Source organism: Balearica regulorum, chromosome 1 (assembly GCF_011004875.1).
Source record: "Balearica regulorum gibbericeps isolate bBalReg1 chromosome 1, bBalReg1.pri, whole genome shotgun sequence".
Classification (NCBI taxonomy): Eukaryota; Metazoa; Chordata; class Aves; order Gruiformes; family Gruidae; genus Balearica; species Balearica regulorum.
In genome coordinates, this window is record NC_046184.1 from 197,181,940 (window position 1) to 197,200,863 (window position 18,924).

The 18,924-nt window shown below is 46.6% G+C and overlaps 1 protein-coding gene across 5 annotated transcripts in view; it reads left to right on the forward strand.

Moving 5' to 3' along the window:
* Positions 1–7,102, forward strand: part of ATP8A2 (ATPase phospholipid transporting 8A2) — a 340,357-nt gene extending 333,255 nt beyond the window's left edge. For all 5 annotated transcript variants that reach the window (XM_075742143.1, XM_075742141.1, XM_075742144.1 and 2 more), the window contains one exon: positions 5,771–7,102. In XM_075742143.1, the coding sequence (XP_075598258.1) occupies positions 5,771–5,868 (98 nt within the window). In that variant the 3' untranslated portion in view covers positions 5,869–7,102. The remainder of the gene's footprint in view (positions 1–5,770) is intronic.
* The last annotated feature ends 11,822 nt before the right edge of the window (positions 7,103–18,924 follow it).

Consider the following 18,924-nt stretch of genomic DNA (forward strand, 5'->3'; position numbering starts at 1 on the left):
CCCCTCTCCAAAAGCGTTAGCACAACGTAAGACCTTTGGGCAGGATGCGTAGCTGGGGTGCTCCCGTACAGCACCAGGCTCTGGCAGATCCAGCCCCCAAAGTGTGGGGCAGAGCCACACAGCCAGCGCAGCGTCAGTGCCATACAGGCATGCCAGCCAGGATTAATCTCTTAAATGCCTCTTCCAAGTCAAAAAACTGGCTCAGAGTAGCTGCCTTGGAGAGTAGCCCCTGTCCATCTGGAAGGGTATGCCCTTAAAGTATGTAAGACCTTCATGGCTGTTTTCCTTGCTCTGGCTTTGGTTTTGCGTTCCTGAATCATGTAGAGCTGCCAGAAGCATGAAAAGAATCTGTCTACTAACTTCACTGTCTAAGATCATGTGGTTCCTTCCTACCAGTATAATTTCTGGGAAGGTTTATGAAAACTTTAAATAAATAAATATGATGGAGTTCCTGTTGGATGGCATTGTCACAAGACTTCAGTGGAAGTTTTATACAGTTGTCCAGCCCATGTGCTAGCATAAAACCATCTCAGTGGAATCTTGTAGGCAGCAGTGATGGTGCTGGCCTCTGGGCTTGGTGTAGCTCCTGATGAAGGTGCCTGGTGAAATCGGAGATTGCCCGTTGCCATCTGCTTTCTAAAGCCTCCTAAGAGTGAGCAGGAAATGCCACCAGGCTCCTCGGACATTTCTCTGGGGCTCATACTCTAGGGAAGGAGCAATAATGATTCCCAAAAGCCCTCCTTCTCAGAGGGTTTGCTGGCAATGAGGTTTTCTCCAGGTGAGCTTTCTCCAAGTCTCCATCCAAGTTCATGTCTCTCTTTTTGCTGTGACTTTGTGAAAACAGCATCTCCTTTAGACAAGCACTGTGGACACAAAAGATGGTTCTTGACCTGCCCTTTCTTCCTGCATCACTGACCTGTATCACCTGTGCCCCCAGAGCCTCACCAGCAAGATGGGAAGGGTGATGCTCCCCACTTGCTCAGGTACCCTCAGACCTGCCCGTCTTTAAGGAAAGTCCCATGCCATCCCTGTAATGCAGTTCCCTCCTGTAATTCAGAATACCCCCTGCCAATGTTTAGTTGTCAATTGTCTCAGCATGCTCTTAAAAACAGCTGAATCCTGCTCTTCGCTAAGCACTGCTCCGGCAGAGCTCCCCCTGAAATGCAGAGCGCCGTGCCTGAATGAGGATTACTGCACTTGGCCCAGATTTCTTATGCTAGCAAAGAAAATCCTTCTTCCTTTGACAGAATATGGTGATTGCACAGAGTAAATCTGAATGCAGAGCGTATGGTTTGCACCTTATTAATCAATGGAGAAAAAGCACCTGTCATCCGAGGTTCATTTCACAGTATGGGGGCTGGCGAATAATAAATAATAATAATGTGTTCATGCTGAGGACTCTAATCCCACCATTTATTTTCCTTCTCCTCCAGACACCTTCTTCCTCTCACTTTTCTGCTGGTGCATTTTGATTTGAAAAACAACAGGGTAACTACTTGAGATGCTTTTTAAACTCCATTTCCTCTTATCATGCATGTGTTTGAAATATATATATTATTCTGTATTTTTTCCAAGCTGTATATTTGTTGACTGCCAAGTGAGTTATAATCTTTTAAAATCAACTTAAGAAAAAGAAATATGAATAATTAGTTTAGAATTGATGCTGTGGCATCTGGCTGTTTTCTACATGCACATGCCGGTAGGTTAGTGTCTGGGACGATAGAGATGGAACCGTTTGTAAGGAATTCCTTTTGGGTCCTTTAGAAAACACAGGCATAATTTATCAGCAGAGAAGTGAATGATTTTTGTCTGTAAGCTTTAGTCAAAATGTTCAAGATTTGAAGCAGCTCTCACTTTCCCAGGATAAGTGGAAGAGGATTGCCGGAGAAGTCAAAGCTGAGTTAGCATTTCCTGCTTAATTGGTGAATGTGAACTGCGACATCATAGCAAATCTTAAAAACAGTGCAGTACTAGATGTTTGGCCTGAGAGAGAATTTGGCTGGCCAAGTGATACCCTAACGTTGATTTTTATTATGTCAGAGAGATTTTTGGTATCTAAGCAGCAACATTTCCTAAAAGAGATTCCCCCCCCCCCCCCCAAAAAAAAGCCCCTCCCATCCCCCCAAACTCTAAAACTTAATTTTAGTGGGTTTGAATCTGGGCATTTTTCTCTGAAGGACTAAATATACTAAACCATAATACCACTGCGTGTATGAAACAGTGGAACGCTGCAGAAGACAAGGTTCCAGTGAGAGCTGCCCTCTTGCTGGTTGGACTAAACAAACCCAGGAACAGTTCAAGTCTATCAGAGGAGAGTGCAAGGAGTAGGAGGCCACTGAAATAAATCCCTGAAGTGACTATAACTGTACGCAGTCCTTCCATGAGCAGATTTTCTGGAATAAAAAGAGTGCTCTGCACCCTTTCTGGTCCTGGTCTTGGAAGCTGTTTATGTGAGCAGGCTGTTGAGCTTGTGCAGCGTTACTGTCTGTGTTCAAGACACACGTGGAGACCGTTTCTCTAATCCAGCTTTGCACAGACCAGAACAGTCATTGCAGTGAACAGAAAAAGAGTGTGTTAAATTAGAAACCTAATGGGAGACTAGATTCTGATCTACTAATAGAATATCAAAGTTTGAAAAAAAAACCCAACAGGATGCTTTTAAAATTCAGTAGGTTGTCTGATAATATCTGGTACGAGTGAAACCTTAGATTTGATGAGAACGTGAATCTCCTCTTAACAAATGAGCCCCACTGACACATATTCAGAAGTGTTCCTTTCCTCCATTAATAGAAAGTCTCTGAGTACAAAGGTCCTTCCTTCTGCGACAGCCGTGAGTGGGTTTTGCCCAGAAAGCCCCAAAGAAATGTGCTCCTTCCTTGGGCTGCTCCAGGACAGCCAAACAATGAGGGCCTTGTTCCCAGGGCAGGCTCATAGGTGTGGTTTTAAAACCGGCGTTGGGGGAAAAGTTCAAACTTCCTAAAAGTTCCCTGGTAACAGGCAGATGGAAACTTTCATTGTTTTTGGATGAGGTCTGAAAATAGTGGAAATGTAGAGCTGCTTGGGGAGTGTGGATGGGACTCGAGCAGGGCACAGTCAGCTGCCTGAACAGCTTGAAGCTCGATTTTAATTGTAATGTGAATTAAAAAAATGTAACATGAACTCATCTTCCTGTGTAGAGATCAACAGGAAAAGTTTTAAATAAACTGCCAAATATTGAGCTTCAGCTATGTAGGGCAGCGTGCAAGTATGGGGATCACAGCCTTTCCCATGATGTCGCACAAACCCCTCATTGCTGATATTTCAGGATGGATCAAGAATATGAGGACATAAGGATACCACTGGTATTCTTAACCATTGGTCATCTTAGCCTGAAATTTTTTGTCCTGGTAAGGTGTGAATTACCTTACCGAGTAAGTAAATATAGCCAAGCCACCTTGCTGCAGACCAGGGCATGGACTTTAGTCTTTTAGGGCTTTAGCTAGTCTTTGACCAACTTGACTTTCCATTGAGAATTTAGCCAAAAAAGCTAGCAGTATGCTGGCCCTTAGCGTGGAACAAACCCGCTAAAGGTATTTAAGTGTGAACGCATCCTTTTTTAAATGAAGGCCTGTTTTGTAAATCGTATTTCCTTTGCAATTATCCAGCATACGTGTACTTTTTCCAAAAGAGAGTTTGTGGTTTGTGTGGGTATTTTGTAAACATTAAGCTAGAGGCAGAAAAACCTAACCTGTATCTCCGTAGCTGTATGTATATTGCCATTGAATTGCTCAGGGAAAATAAAATGGGGTGCTAGGATGATCGGTCATGTAATCAAATCAAAGTTCATCCACTCCTGCAATCACTCCGAGAGAGAGATGTGACTGGAGTTAGTTCTGATTATGTATTTCTGTTTGAATCCCTTCCATTTACTGGCGAAGATTTCCTACCGTGCTTGTGGTTCAGGTCAGCTAACCCGCTGATAGCGTGCTCTCCTGCTAAGGGAGTGTGCGTTCTGCCTTCAGAGCTCGGATCTACAGCAAAGTCCCTGTGCCTTCAGCAGTGACACTTACCCGCTTTCTGTGGGAGCGGAGACAATCCTCTCCATTAACTGAACGGTGGTCATCCCTGATGTTGTGGGACTCTTCTCCCAGTAGTTTACATCTGTATAGGACTTGCTGACACCATCCCTGTGTGCAGGCATCAGCCAGAGGAAAAGATCCAGGAGTCCTTAGAGCATCTGTGGTCAGCTCATCTGGTCTTAACTCACTTGTCAAGGTGAAGCTTTAAGAAGCCTTACTTGGGGGACAACTCATTTATGGCCACCTGGGCTTCTCCTGGCTACCGACATCAGTCACCTGCTTCAAAGCAGGCTGTGTTCAGGCTCGTGGGAAGTTCAGTCTGCAGCACCAAGCTACTTAGGGGCCTCGCACCCCTCCTGCCTCACAAGGGTGCTCAGCCCTGTGTGCCATTCTGTCACAGGGTCCCTCTGTGTCATGCTCCAACCTTATCTCACCTTGGTACCTGATCTGGGGCAAATACGCCTTGAGCGTGTTAAGGGAGGACTCCTGAAAGACATTCGCTAGGTCTCTGGGTAGTACACAGGACATCTGTCCTTATCTGATACTGTGTCTTTGAGCCTGGGGTAGATCTGGGACAGGATTCAGAATTCACAAGCTCCGGCTTCCAGAGGTGTTTGGGGGAGACGGAGAGTTGCCCATGGAGACTTAGCCATGGTACTGGCTGGTTCTGGGTTCTCCCAGGCAGAGTTCACACCTCCTGACTCCTGCCTACTTTCCTGCTAGAGAGCATTGCCTGCTTCCGTATAGCCTGTGACTTCCCCCTTTCTTTGTTTCTGTAACTATGCTCATCTGCCCTTTTCCTTTCTGGTTACCCATTTTCACCTGAAAATCCCCTTTCCTTGGTGTCATAGTCTGCTGTCCTGTGTTACAGTTTTCCATTCAGAATTTTCTGTAGGGTCATACCTGCTCTAAATATTGTTTGATGTTTCCCCATGTTGGCCCACAAGCTGCTGTGACTGTTTTACCAGTCATGTGGTGTTTTGCAGATGATGTCAGAAATGTCAGTTGCCTTGTCCACAATACTTTAAAAGAAATCAGATGCATGGTTATTTTCATCTGAGTAATTTCTAGGGAGACCAGAGGATTGTGCTAGCTGATAAGATTAACTTGTGCAAAATAGAGACCTCCAGAAGATGTACCTTTGCTCTAGTCAAGATGTGAATGACAGGCCAAGAGAATCGTGACTTTCTCAGTGTGATTTGTCAGAAGCCACCTGGAAACTTGTACAAAAAAGTTCCCGAATGGAGTTAAGAGGAAGATGTGACTCAGATCCAGTTGTGGTCTAGACATTTCCATGTTCCTCCAGGGAAACTGCTGATAGCAAGCAGACTGTAGAGGAGTCGAGCCAAAATGCAAATCTCTACCTGAAGGTTAAGTCTTTAAAGAAGCTCTGCCACTGTGGGAGTAACCATAGTGTCCAAATCCATCTGTAGTTTATTAGTCAGGTTAACTCAGAGGACAGTGGTGACCGTGTACACTACCCTGGCCTGGGGAAGGGAGCAGTAAGACAGAGCCGGCAGCAGGCGTCACATCCTTTCTGTGCCACGTGGGCGATGTAGGGCACAGCTGTGACGCAAGCGCAGCATAGAAATTAAGATTGTTGCAGTCTCAGTCATGTAACTCTAGCGATGCCTAAAACTGTTCCTAAAAATGGGCTGTGCCCTTGAGCTGAACTCCAGTGATTTATTTTTTTTCTTTCTTTCCTTTTTCAGATGGGTATGCGTTTTCTCAAGAAGAACACGGTGTTGTTTCCCAGTCACAAGTTGTTCGATCCTACGATACGACCAAAAGGAAAACAGAAATAGAATAAATAGTTCTGTACTTGATGGGTGGTGGGAACAATGGGATTTGGATCAATGCAGCCACTGTTAACACATTCTTGACTGGGGTTGGCAGCAGCAGCCAAAACACCAGAGAACTCATTTCTGTGGCCTTAGCCAACAAGTTTTTGTGTTCTCCCTGCAGACCTTGAGTTCATATTGTGGGGGGGGAATCATTGTTTGAATTCAGTTGCGAAGCTCTGCCTAAAGTTTCGTTCATGTTGTTATGAAGCATTTGACTGTGTTATGTGAGGTGTGAAATTAAAAGCAATGTTTTACCGCTATTTAAAACATCAGCATAAGGTTGTTCTGGGAGAAAAGTAGGAAATTTATGTTCCATGAGAAATTAGCCTTTGCTTAATTGGAACGGGGTGCTGAGATTTCCTGTTTTGTTACACACAGACCAAGTGCACACGGCTGCATGCAGACCTTACTCCCTCTAATATTCACTGTTTACTAATGTGGCTGAAATTTTTAACAGACAATTTGGCATAAAATTTTTCACTGCAACACATTCTGTAGCTAAAAATGCTTATTTGCCTTCTTAGGACAGAATAACACAAGATAGCAATGAATTACTTAGAATATTTCTTGCCCTCTTACAGGATTTATTAGGGCTCTATCTTAGCTTTCTGAAACCCAATTAATAGCTTACTTGCAAAGCTAGGATGTGGAAGACAGAGAGCTTGGCAGGGCAGCTGACTTGAGCACATGGCGTTGTGCACAAAGATTGAACTCAAGTAGGTGCCTCCTGGTAACTCCGCAGATTGTGTTCGGACCTGCACTTCAAATGTAGCCAGGGGATTCCCTCCGTGATCCCATTTCCACTCTTAACAGTAGAACAAAACAGTGAGAACTTAAAAGGTGCAAGCCTGTCAGATGTTGAGAAGGATGATGAGCATCCGCACAGGAGGCTGATGCTGTAACCCTAAAGAAGCATTCCCCTGACCAGGTAGGATAGGCTGGTGAAGGAAAGTTAGGAAGGGTTTACACATGTGCGCGCACACACGTGTACACACACAGAGCTGGTCATTGTGAAGAGGAGACCTGCTGCTTGTTTGTTCAGCCAAACCAGCCCCTCTTCTAGATGCCATCCATCAACAGGCTTCCCGACGCACTCGGACCCGTGAGCCCTGGAAGGAATGCTGGCTCCACGGCCTCACTGTGCCAGCGGGACAGGCGTGCTGCTGCATAGATTGGAATTTTTGGGGGGGAAAAAAAAAAGGGCAAAAACTGGGGCATAAGTTAAAGCTGAAAGAGCTCTTAGAAAGCTTATGCTGTCCTCCAGACAAGTTCTATTAATTTTAGTCGCCAAGCCATGTTTCTGAATAGTATGAAGTAAATAACTGCTGTGTTTTAGCCAGGTTTCGTGGTTAATGTGTATACTACATCTGTACATTTAAAAAGTTGGCGCTGTTTTTTGCCCTATTGACCGTCTTCCAGAACTTTTTATTGATTTAAATATATCCGAAAGCAATTTGAATATGAATATTTATGTATAGCCAAGGAAAAGGAAAACGCCAGCCTGGCCCACTGGCTTAATCTTCCTTAAGGGTTGTGAGTAAATGCCAGCACTCGAGTGTCGCAGTTCAATTCCCAGTGCCACCTCAGAGGCTCAGAGTCCCCTTCCGCGTTAAAAAGCAACTTTTGCTCCTGCAGCGCCAGGCAGGATTGCTCTTGGATTAGGCTGATGGCACAGAAGGAAAAGTCATCACCACCTTTCTGCAGTGCTAATGAGACAATTATGCAATAAGGGGAACGTGCAAATAATTTTGCCATAGGCATGAATGTCAAGGGGCCAAGTGTGGGTGTACATATTTTCTGGGAGATGAATTTTGTTTAAAGGCACGAATACTTGTAAAGAGGATAAATAAGGGGAGGCTCAACCTCATCCCAGGCACTTTTAAATCTTAGTGCTGATCTAATCTGTTAAACACTTTCTTTTATTTAGAAACAAAATCTATTTAGGAAATGTGTGGTGTAAGCCTGTCCTCGAAACTGCTAACTGTTTCTTCCTTTTGTAAGGACACAAGGAAAATTAACTTCCCACCGAGACAAAAAGAGATCAGCTTAGTCTTTGTACTCTAAGCCACACACTAAACATTGGTATGTAAACAATTTGGAGGCTTTTCATGAGGATACCGAAAAAAACCTTGTAAAAACCTCTGAATAATGAAGAAGGGCAAGTAAGTGTTTTGAGCAGAGAATGGAAGGGATCCTGGAGTCTTTTCTGTTCTTAACTTAGTGCAAGAAAGTTTTACAGAACATAATGAGAGATGCTGGGGAGGAGCAGCTGTCATCTAATGTGATTTATTTTATTAGTGCAGACTATGGGCTGTATCATTTTGACCTCTTTGTAAATTGAGGTCAGTGAGTGTCACAAACACAAACCCTCCCTAGAGTGAATAGCGGCTTAGATTGAGGTGCGTGTGTTGGATGTCAGCTCAATGGGAATTACACATGGGGTTTGTCACAGCGCTATACAGTATGTGACACCGGGGCTAGCGGGTCAGACTTTATCATCACTGTAAGGCCTTAATCTCTAGCTGAGTTAATCCTGTAGAGCCCACCCAGGTCAAGACCTGGCATTCTTTTTGTTCTTCGGAGTCATTACAGGAATTAATGTATTGTAATATGCTGTAGCCTGGCCGTTGGAGTTGCTTGTCTCGGTGAACAATGATGAGGTGTATTCCGGTGGTGCGTTAGCAAAAGGAGAAGGGCAGCTGCTCCGCATCAACAGAATTCCTTGTCCATTAATGCAAACGCATGTAGCAGTAACAGCAACCTTTGAAAGCGCTATGTGAAAGCGTTATCAACTAGACAGGCTATCGGAGCAGAAGGAATGGGAGCTTTCTGCTTGACTGTCCAGATTTAACTACCTAGGGCTGATCAGAAAAGGGTTTCCTGGGCAGCGCTCCGCACTGACCACAGTGGGGGGGGCTGAGCATTCAGAAGGAAGTGGTGATTTTCCGGAATTAAACCTGGGTGCTCCTTTTTGTAACGCCATAATCGCTGCTTGCATAGAAGCTGCTGTTCCTTTAACGATTGCCTAGTAGCAAATTAGAGCTGGTGAGTGGGAGCCTGAGCTGAGCACTGCTGAGCAGTCTGTTGACATTTTCTTTTCCTTGACAGGGCTTCAGGTCTTGCTGTAGGGAGCTAGCATGGGAAGTCAGTAATAACTTGTCAAGGAGAAATGGCGAATAACCAATAAAAGTATTTGAGTCAAACTAAGCTGCTAATGTATCTCAAATGTGTGTGGAGTTAACATGAACTATATGGGCTGTAAATTAAGATAACAGTCAAGCCTCACTAATCTGCACTTCACTAGACCACACGCCTCTTAGTGCACGCCAAAAATGCGCAGTCTCTTCCCCTGCCGCAGCCAGCAGCTAATAGCAGATGCTGCAGGGAAGTCTCCTGTTACCAAGATTACATTATTTTTACAGCATGTACTGGAGTGTGTTTGCTGCGAGACAGTCAATGCTCATAAATAAAGAAGAGAAAGTTCCGGTGGACCAGAATAAGTGAAACACAAGGGTCAGCGGCCACGTTGGGTGCGACTTGGCCCTCTACGGACAACCCCAAGAACTTGAGAGGTGCAGGGTCCCTATGCTGTCGCTGTCCCTGTCCTGCAAGCTTATTTTGCCCTTTGGGGCTAAGTCACCAAATGTACTGTTTTGCATTGCCTCCAGTCATCAGTGCAGACTAGTGATGCCCTATTTACATTTTCCAGTTTTATAAATAATGACTTAATTTCATTTTTAAATACTCTGAGGACCGTACTTTTGCTGTTATGCCTTACAGCTCAAGTGTGAAGCAAAGCAGCCCTTGAGTGGGTGTTCACTCCCAAGAAGCACTTTGGATTTGTCAGATTTCTCCCTAGTTTTAAGGCACCGAAGATATTTTACCCTAGTTTTGGATCATCATGCAGTATCAATGCCTTAAACTTCAGTTGGTTTGCAGGGAGAGCTCTTTGTGTCTTGTTGAGTCTCACAATAAACAGTGATGATATGATATACCTGATGGCTTGGAGGAGAAGTTGGCTGATGCCTGATACATCTGGGTAGGAGTTTGCTTCGGAAATGTGGCACTGACCATGCATGTTCCTCAGTCTCCAGACAGCTGGGCTTCTTCCGTCCTATCAGGAACAACCCTTGTACTTAGGTCTTCCAGAATCTGTCTGTGCTGCAGCTCCGTGCCTCCTTGAGGGTGCTGAGCACCAAGCGGATCCAGATCCTCCCTACCTTGTACTTGCAGGTCCCCTGGGCACAGCCCTGGGGCTGTTGCACAAGTAGTTGTTGAAGGCACAAAATGCCTGTCAGATGGGAAGAGTTTGAAATTCAAGTCCATGTGTTGTTCCTAGCCATAACTCATAATTTATGTCACTGCAGACAGTGTAAAGAGATGTACAAGAGATGACGACTCAGCAGGCTATGAATCTGATGACTGGACTTGTACACAGCCCTGTCCCATCCCACTGGTCAGGCCTTGTGTGAGCAACTGTGTTGCTTGGTGAGTGAGTGAACAGGCAATGACTCTTCTCTTTAGCATGTTGCTTGTTTGCAGCCGTGTCACTGTTCCTGAGAAGCCCTCTGTGCCAGAGCTCTGTCCCAGCTCCTGCTCTGAAGGGTGACTCTCCAACCAGGCTGAAAGGGGCAGCCCAGAGGAGCTGCCTGTTCCGTAACATGATGGCATAGTTGTCTTCGTATCAGAGACGGTGGCCAGTGGGGCTCTCCCAGCAGCAGCAGCGAGAGGGGTGAGACAAGCTGCTCCAGGAGCACAGCCCCTGCTTCTTTGGAAATGACCTGTTAGTGCTGATGAGGTCAGGCCTTTGACATGACCTGAGCTTTCCGATGGATGTTTCTAGAGTTTGTTCTTCTGATGCTGAGCCTTCTGGGTTGACTGCAAACAATTCCTGTTAGAATAGAATGAAACGTGCTTTTATCCATTTTCTGTACCATGCATGAAAGGCTCGGTGCTTTGTTTGGTGAAACCATACATGTTGATTATTTTCTTAGAGCTTTCTCTTCCTGTGAGGCATTGGGGCAAGTCTCCTTGGTTTGATTACACAGTTAACACAACCCTGTTCCCACTTTATTTTCACTAGTCTCATGATTTCGCTTACACTGACTTCTCAGAACCAAATAGCTCCAGGAGGGAGAGAGCTCAGATTCTTTTACCCGAAAGCTTCATCATTCTCCAGATGCCCAAGAGAGCCTCCACCACCCTTCAGTGCTTGTGACCAGAGCTGTGTGTCTGGAGAAGACCACAGAACAGGTCAGTACAATAGATGACAACAAAAGAAATCCATGCGGATGTACTCTTTCTGTACCTTTCCACACCTAGCAGCAAGAGTAATGGAGGCTTTGAGCCTTGCTCGCCAGTGAAAACCAGAAAGTGCCCTGTGCTGCTAAGTCATACAAGCGAATCCCGAAGGCGATAGCTTCTCAGCGAGCTGCAGCCTGGCCGGGTTTATCTGGCCGGGAACGTGCTCTTGGAGGGGTGAAGGGACTGGGAAACGAAAGAGCTTGGCCGAGACCACTGCTGCTGTTAGTGGCAAGGGAGGGGAGGGATTCCTCGGTCTTCCCTGAAGAGCTGTGATAAAGCTTACTTCTCTGGTTCCTTTGTGCGGCTGTGGGAAGGGAGGGAGAGCACTGTGTTGTGAGTTTGCAAAGCTCCGTTATCTCCTGAAGCTGAGCTTTCTCTGACCCCAGGCTGAGTCCTGGGCTTGGAGAAAGGGAACATGTCCCTGCCAGAAGCCCCCCTTCTTGGCGTCCCTGGGTTCTAGCAGGTTGTTTTCTGGATTATGACCGATGGCTAAATTGTTTACTGGCTGCTGTTTGCCTCATGGACCCACAGGAATTGAGCACTGAAATGATTTCAGTCCTGACAGGGAATGTCTTTCATGGAGAGTTAACGGGGCTTCTCCTTGGGTGTTGCTCCTGGGCAGGTTCCTCTCCCTCAGGCTGGTGGAAGGGGCTTGTTAATCCGGGGACCTGGGTCTTCTTCTGATAGAGTCTGAAGCTGAGGGGTTGTTTCGTTTGGATTCGTGGCTCGCTCATTTGTGGTGTGGACGGAAGGTAAAATAGCTGAGTGCTGGTGTTTAGCTCTAAAGCTTTCCTTTATGTATGAAGAAGGTGAGACAAGTTCTCCTGAAGTCTGCCACAAGGGGATCGTTCTTCCTCAGCATCTCTGTAGCTACTAAAGAGAAATAGAAGCGGGTAAATAACAAATTCTGTGTGGGCAAGCCCAGCTCTGGGCAGTTACGCAGAAGTCTAACGATGAAGAAAAGACTAATATATTGCCAAACTGTCACTGTGCGTACCCGGGAGGTCAGCCCCCTCGTAATTATGGAGTGATGAAGCCAAGGGAAAAAGCCAACATTAACAGAAAGACGTGATTGTTTTAAATTCTGACCACCTTACTGGGTGGCTTCCTTGTGAAGATGTTCCAGATGTCGTCTTGGCATAAATTAATCAATTTCAAAACATCTGCAGGTTTCTTAGAAAACATGGAATTTAACAGAGTGCATATGCTCCCCTTTGCCCTTCTAGTTGATATTTTGATTCGGGCAGGGAATGCAGGCACTTGCTGCTCTTACCATCAAGAGCTCTTAGGCTGTAAAGTTGCTCAGAGTTGTTTCTCAACTCCTTTTTTTTTTAAAAAAAAAAAGGCCTCCAGATAATATAAAGCAATGAGGCAGCCAAGCCCTCTGGGACCGTGTGTGCATGTGTGTGTTGGAAGAGTCGTCCGACTTTAAAACCTCCCCCTGTCCCTCCTCCTGCCCCCAAAGTGCAGCCCGTTGCGCTGGGAGGTCAAATATTCAGCGGCTTGAGTGACAGGATCTTTAACAGCACCTTTTTCATCAGCGAGCCAAGTCGTGTGCCCGCTTGTCTGTCATATCTGTACTCGAATTGCTTAAATATTGTTTCAGATGGGGAGGTTTTAATCTGGATATGCAGAGAGGAGTAATGCTGTGGGGGGATGTTTAATTGGCTCCCAGCAGAGCAGCGGTGGTGTGTGGGTTTTTTCCTCTAGAAGCGTTACCATTTTCACGTCCTATTAATGTCCTCTGGTAGTTTAAATACAGCATCGCATTACAGTGGAGTTTGTTTCCCTCCCAGACTGAATACAAATGAAGGTCATTTACTTGTATTTTTAGAAGGTTCGGAAAACTTAGAAAATTTGTAGCTTTGAACAGCATTGTTGACTGTTGTATGTCTGCACAAAAATATTTCCAATAAACCTTTTATTAAAGCAATCCAACGGACCGAGGCTTGTTTGTTTTATCCCTCCTGCAAGTTCTGCAGCAAGAGTTCAATGTTAAATGCATTGGAGATTTACCCTGCAAAGCTGGTGAGGGGATTATTTTTATTTTTTTCATGCCTTTTGGGTGTGTTTTAAGGGCCTGCTTCTGTTGGTGCCAAGGACAAGGCTTGGCTGCCTTTAGTGGGTCTCGAATCAGGCCCAAACACAAGATTATACGGCAAAATAAGAATGGTGCTGGTGAGCCAACAGCAGGTACCTGATATTTAGTGTCTCCAGGGGGAAGACCATCTTTTTCTATAAACTAGATGGACAGATACTCTCCTACAAATGATACATTTGATCTCACCGAGGCTTCACCAAAATAAACCTTGGAAATCTTTTGTCCCAGCTAAGTCAAGTAGACACAGCAGGGCCCTGAAATCTCTTTTGCTCCCTTCTTGCAGCTAAATTTGCAAGAGGCTTTTTTAACACTGGGCCTGCACGCTCTTATGTGTGCGGGGGGAGAGCGGTCTGATGATGCGTTGAGATGTGAAGTGATGCAAGACCTGAGAGATGCCATGTTCTTTCCATGCAACAAAGATTTTTTCGTGGTGAGCTGTGAACCACCTTGTCCCTCGTGCTGGGCCTGCTGGGACGGCGTGGCAAATAACCAATAAAAGTATTTGAGTCAAACTAAGCTGCTAATGTATCTCAAATGTGTGTGGAGTTAACATGAACTATGTGGGCTCACTCGGCCGGGCGAGCTTGGGCTGTAAGACCTCAGGGCAAGGGCAGGATCCTTCCTGAGCAAAACCATCACGTGTGCACCGAGTCAGGAGTGATGCTCGAGTCACGGCTGAAGTTCAATTTGCAGAAAAGGTTGGCCTAATTCGATTTTTGGTGACCACGGGGAACGCACATTATAAGATCCCTATAGAAAGTAAAAGGGTATGAGCTTTAACAAAGAGAGCTTTTTGTCCAAATATTTTTAGATACTGGAATTAAACAGATTTTATCAGGAACAAAATGCATATTTTTATATAGTCTGGCTAAAATTTTTCCTCCTTGGGGTGCTATAACTTGATGAATGTTTTTTTTCCTTATAGATTGCCGACAGAACCATTTTTAAGAGCATAGAGAGACTTTTATAAAACAACAAATTACTTCTGGATTTTTTTAAATTAGGAAACAAAAAGGAGGTGTAAGCCAAATTTCCCCTCTTCCCTTTACGAGTCATTGCCTGAGCACATTGCAAAACACTTTGATCCCAGAAGCCAGACCTAGTACCTGCTTTTCCTTTGCAGAGAAATAAAAAGCCATCGATGAACTCCTTGTGTATCCCTGTTGTGCTGCGGTAAACGCCTGCTCCTTCCCTGGGCCTCCGTAGCAGCGGTCCAGCCCGCGAGCGTGTAGCAGCAGGAACTTCGCTGTACGTAAAAGCTGCTCATGCATCTGGGCAATCAATTATGCCAATGTAACATTGATGATAAAACTTGAATGAGCTTTATTCGGTTGGTGGTGGGAGAACTTGATGCGTAGCCGACTGCTCCCTGCGCTGTCGTCTCTTGTACAGCGCACCGAAAGGGAAATGAGTCTCAGCATTCTTAAATACAATGGATTGCTGCTTAAACCCCTTATTAGATATATTAGTTGACTAATCACCTCAGAGACTTTCCCTCTAACAGTTTGACAGGCAAGGCTGTGAGAGCGCCCAGTGTTCACGTCCCAGAGCCAAATATTTGCTGGAGCAGCTGTTAAGTCCGTTGCCGGCAGTCTCTGGTGCCTCATACCAGACCAAAGGAGAATCAAAGTCCCTAAACCCGTAGCTTAATGCTCAAGTCTGAAATGGGAGCATTAAAAAATAAAAGTGTAGCTGAGAAAGGTCCGGTTGAGGAATGTTAAGGGAGAAGATTTCAGAAACATCATCCTGTTCTGTGAGCGCTGCCGCGGCAGTGCCCAGCCGCCTTGTACCAGCGGTCCCTCCAGCACACCCCCATGCCTCTTCGAGCTCCCCCAGCATTTGGGGCACAGCAAGTCCTCAGAAACTTGGATGGAGCAGCGGGTTTTCTCCTGGGACTACGGAGGAAGGAGGCTTGGAAACATCCCTGAAAGCCACTGCCATTTCTCAGCCGTCCATGCTGAGGAGGGAGCTCTTGGGCAGACAGTGAGTGGGCTGGGTCCGAGGTGGGGAACGGTTTCTTGGTCTTGACGGATGTGGTGGAGCTGGTGGTTCTTGCTGGTAACCAGTGCAGGCAGCAGGAGCAGCTCTCAGTCCCTCAGGAGAAAGACGACTGGAAGAAAGGGACTGTTGGTCGGGTTTCTGTAATGCACTGGATTTGTAACTCTGCTGGTCCATCTCCCTCCTTCCTTTCTCCATGTTGCTGGTTGTGGAAGGAGCTGCCTCCAAGCACACTAACATAAGATTTTGTCTGGGCGAAAATAGGATGTGGTCCTAAGCGTCAGTTCATTTGGATGGGCCTGGTATCAGAGCTTGAACTGCTTACCTGTATCCCACGTGTTAATTAAATCCCGTATAATGGCTATAAGTATTTACCTGTCCATACTGAAGGTGGCGTTTTGGTTTTTAAACTGAGCGCCTGATTGTGACTGCATGCTAGATCTACAGCGGTTGCTTTTAGTTTGCACCGATGGAAACAGAATCACTTTTTCCCCCATAACAAGACCTTTACAATCACGCGCAGGCTGTCTGGTGTGTGAAGTCAATAGGATTCTTTCTCTCAAAAGCAAATACTGAGGGAATTAGCAGCTGTGTAAGCCAATATTTACCATTCGGGTAATAAATCACAGCAGAGACTGCCCAACGCGCTGGCATCCTCGCCTCGGAGGAGCGAGGTCCTGTACGGGCTTGCCCTGGTGTGAGCGGCTGCAGCATCATCGGGCTCTGGGAAGCGTGTGGCCCAGCGGGGCTGGGCGCTCTGCCCAGCAGCATCAACCGCTCTGCTGGCCTGTCCCTGTCGGCTTTCAAAGTAATTTCCATCCCGATTGAAGGGAGTTGCTCAATAACTTGTAAGGGAGATAAATAAGTAATTTTATTTTATTGCTGCCTGACATGATGTTCACTTGCCCCGGCTTCAGAGGGTTGATTGATAGGATCCGAAGGGGAGTCTTACTACTTTTTGGTTTCAGGTTAACTTGTGAAGATAAACCAGTTTGGGTTCTGCCCTGAGCTGCTTCAGCATTAAACATGAGGAATGCTTGATGGAAAGGACTCATCTTTCGAATTAAACAACATTTTTCAGTTTCATCTGATTTTGCTGGAGGTTTTTTGATTTTGCCTTGATTTTGCTGGAGGTTTTCTGACGGGCTGGTAATAGCAAATATTGCTTACCTGAAAATGAAGGATTATCATGTTTAGGAGGAAGGATGTTATTTCTACTCTTTCTTGAATACTTGAATTCTACTTTTTGCTATTGTAAGCCTTCTGAGTGGGTGAAAAGAGCCTGCGATGGCAGGCAAGATTCTGTTTTCAAAGTTTAGGGTAAATTTTCTTTCAGCTTTCCTGCTGTGATGTCTGCAAAGCGAACAAGAAGGAAACGACGTCTCTCCCTAGCGAGCTGCATGTACCCACCTGGTGGTGCCCAGTGCTGAAGGTGTCTGAGTTGTTACCTGAGTGGTTTCATCAGTAATAACCACCAAAACTGATAAACATTAAGAAAATATAAATTAAATTAACTTTTTTTTTTTTTTTTTTTTTTTGCCAAAGCCAGCAGCCAGTACAATGCTGGAGGCACTTGCAATCGGGGAGCTGTGATTCACATCACCTCCAGCGAGGTTCCTCTCCCCTCTTCCAATGAACATCGGGGAGTACGCAGGTACCTGGCCTCTGGCACACCGAGTGACTTTTCAGCCATATCTAGTGAAATGTTTGCCACCTTGCTCTCAGTGTCTGGAAAACCAGGAAGGCATCACACTTAACGAAGCTGTCCCTCCACATGTTAACCGGCTGCCCCAGGTGCCCCCATCCAGTGCAGTTGCCCCCCGTGAGAAGTCCGGCTCGGCCGCCGCTACGGCACGATGCCCTTGTGGGAGGCAGAGCTGGTGTGGGGGCAAGCAAGAGATGGAGAAGACACAAGGCCCAGAGAAAAATTTGTGAAGAAGCCAGCATGGAGGAGCTGGAGAAGGTGAGAGGTGCAGGGTGGAGAGCCAGGGGTACAACCCCAGGGCCACTGTGCTGAGATTTTCCAGATATAAAGACAAACCAGGCCCCTCACCTCCAGGGCTTACCGCAGATGGGCCGATGCTGCTGGCATTCGACTGGTGCAAAGCAGCCACGCTGTGGTGCTGGTTCACGTGAGGGCTTCCCGCGCGCACGCGCGCACACACACACAGAGCACCCCCCCCGATATTTCGTGCCACGTGGGCCAGTGTGGTGGGCATCTCCCCACAGCTGAGGCGTGGGAGGCTCTTCCAGCACCAGTGACCAGTGTTATCTGGCCGTTCATATTGCACAGAAACGCTGTCAAGGGGACAGCTCTCCTACGGGACGGGGGGACACGGTGATCCCCCCCCCGGGAGGGCAAGGTTCCACTGAACTGGTTCCATTCATTACAGGTGGGGAAGGGGAGAAAGGATGGCACAGGCTTAAGTAAGTAAGTAAGTAAGTAAGTGACTTGTTCAGGCCATTTGCAAGTGATCCTGGGCAGAAAATGTTGCAAACCCCACTGAGGACAGAGAAATAATACAAAGGGACCTACAGAGAAGCAAGAAATATGAGCAGGAAACAATAAAATGAGATTCAGCTTGGAAAAATACAAGGGAATACATGTGGGGAATAATATTTAGTAACAACTTCAGTGGGAGGAAAAGAATGGGAAAGTAGAAAATCTGGAGGGGAAAGAAGAGCTCTGGCCTGGCTTGGAGTGAACAGCAAATTAGGTATTTTGCAAGGAAGGTGCTGATGTTGTTAATGTGCCGAGCTGGGACCCAAACCCTGGCTCGCTCCCCTGTGGGCAGTACGGGCCACATTTAAGCAACAGTCTCTAATTGCACCAAGCTCCACTTTCCTCTAATAAACGTGGCGATGGCCGGTAACAGCTGTATGGGGGCACGCAGACCTGCTAATGGTGAGCAACCGGCTTCTCCATGTGCATGTTGTGAGGGAGTCACAGAATCACAGACTGGTTTGGGTTGGAAAGGACCTCAGAGACCACCTAGCTCCAACCCCCCCTGCCCCGCAATGGGCAGGGACACCCTCCACTAGACCAGCTTGCCCAAAGCCCCATCCAACCTGGCCTTCATGTCACTGGTCATGTCACTGGTGATGGTTCCCACTGCTCCCATCCATGGCTCGGTCAGTGGTTTGGACATGGTGGGTCAGCCAGGCCCCCATCTTGCTCTGCGTGGGTACCAGCGGGTGCAGGCATGGCTTTTGGTCAGCGCTGCCTGAGCATGGCGGGATTGCCCACAGCTGCCTTGGGGGCACCACCATGCCCACACTTCTCTGTGTGAGGCCACCAGCAGCACATTGGTGTGGGCAAACCAGCACCAGCCCAGCCTCTATGCGTTTTGTTGGCTTCTCCCCACCATCATTTCTGCTCACCATGCACAGCAGTACTGGCCGCGTCAGTGCCGTGAGTAGGTAGCAATGTATTCAGAAGCAGGCACTGCAAAAGTACGCTGCACGCTTCAAACTGTGAGTGAGCGAGACCAGAAATTTAAGGGGTGTAAACAGCAGGAAAAAAAGAGGAACTGTTTAGGGCAGTCTGGGAAGATGGGACTGAGTAACGGGATGGAATTGAGCAAGCAAAAAGGCGGACAGCCTCACAGGGCGGGTTTCC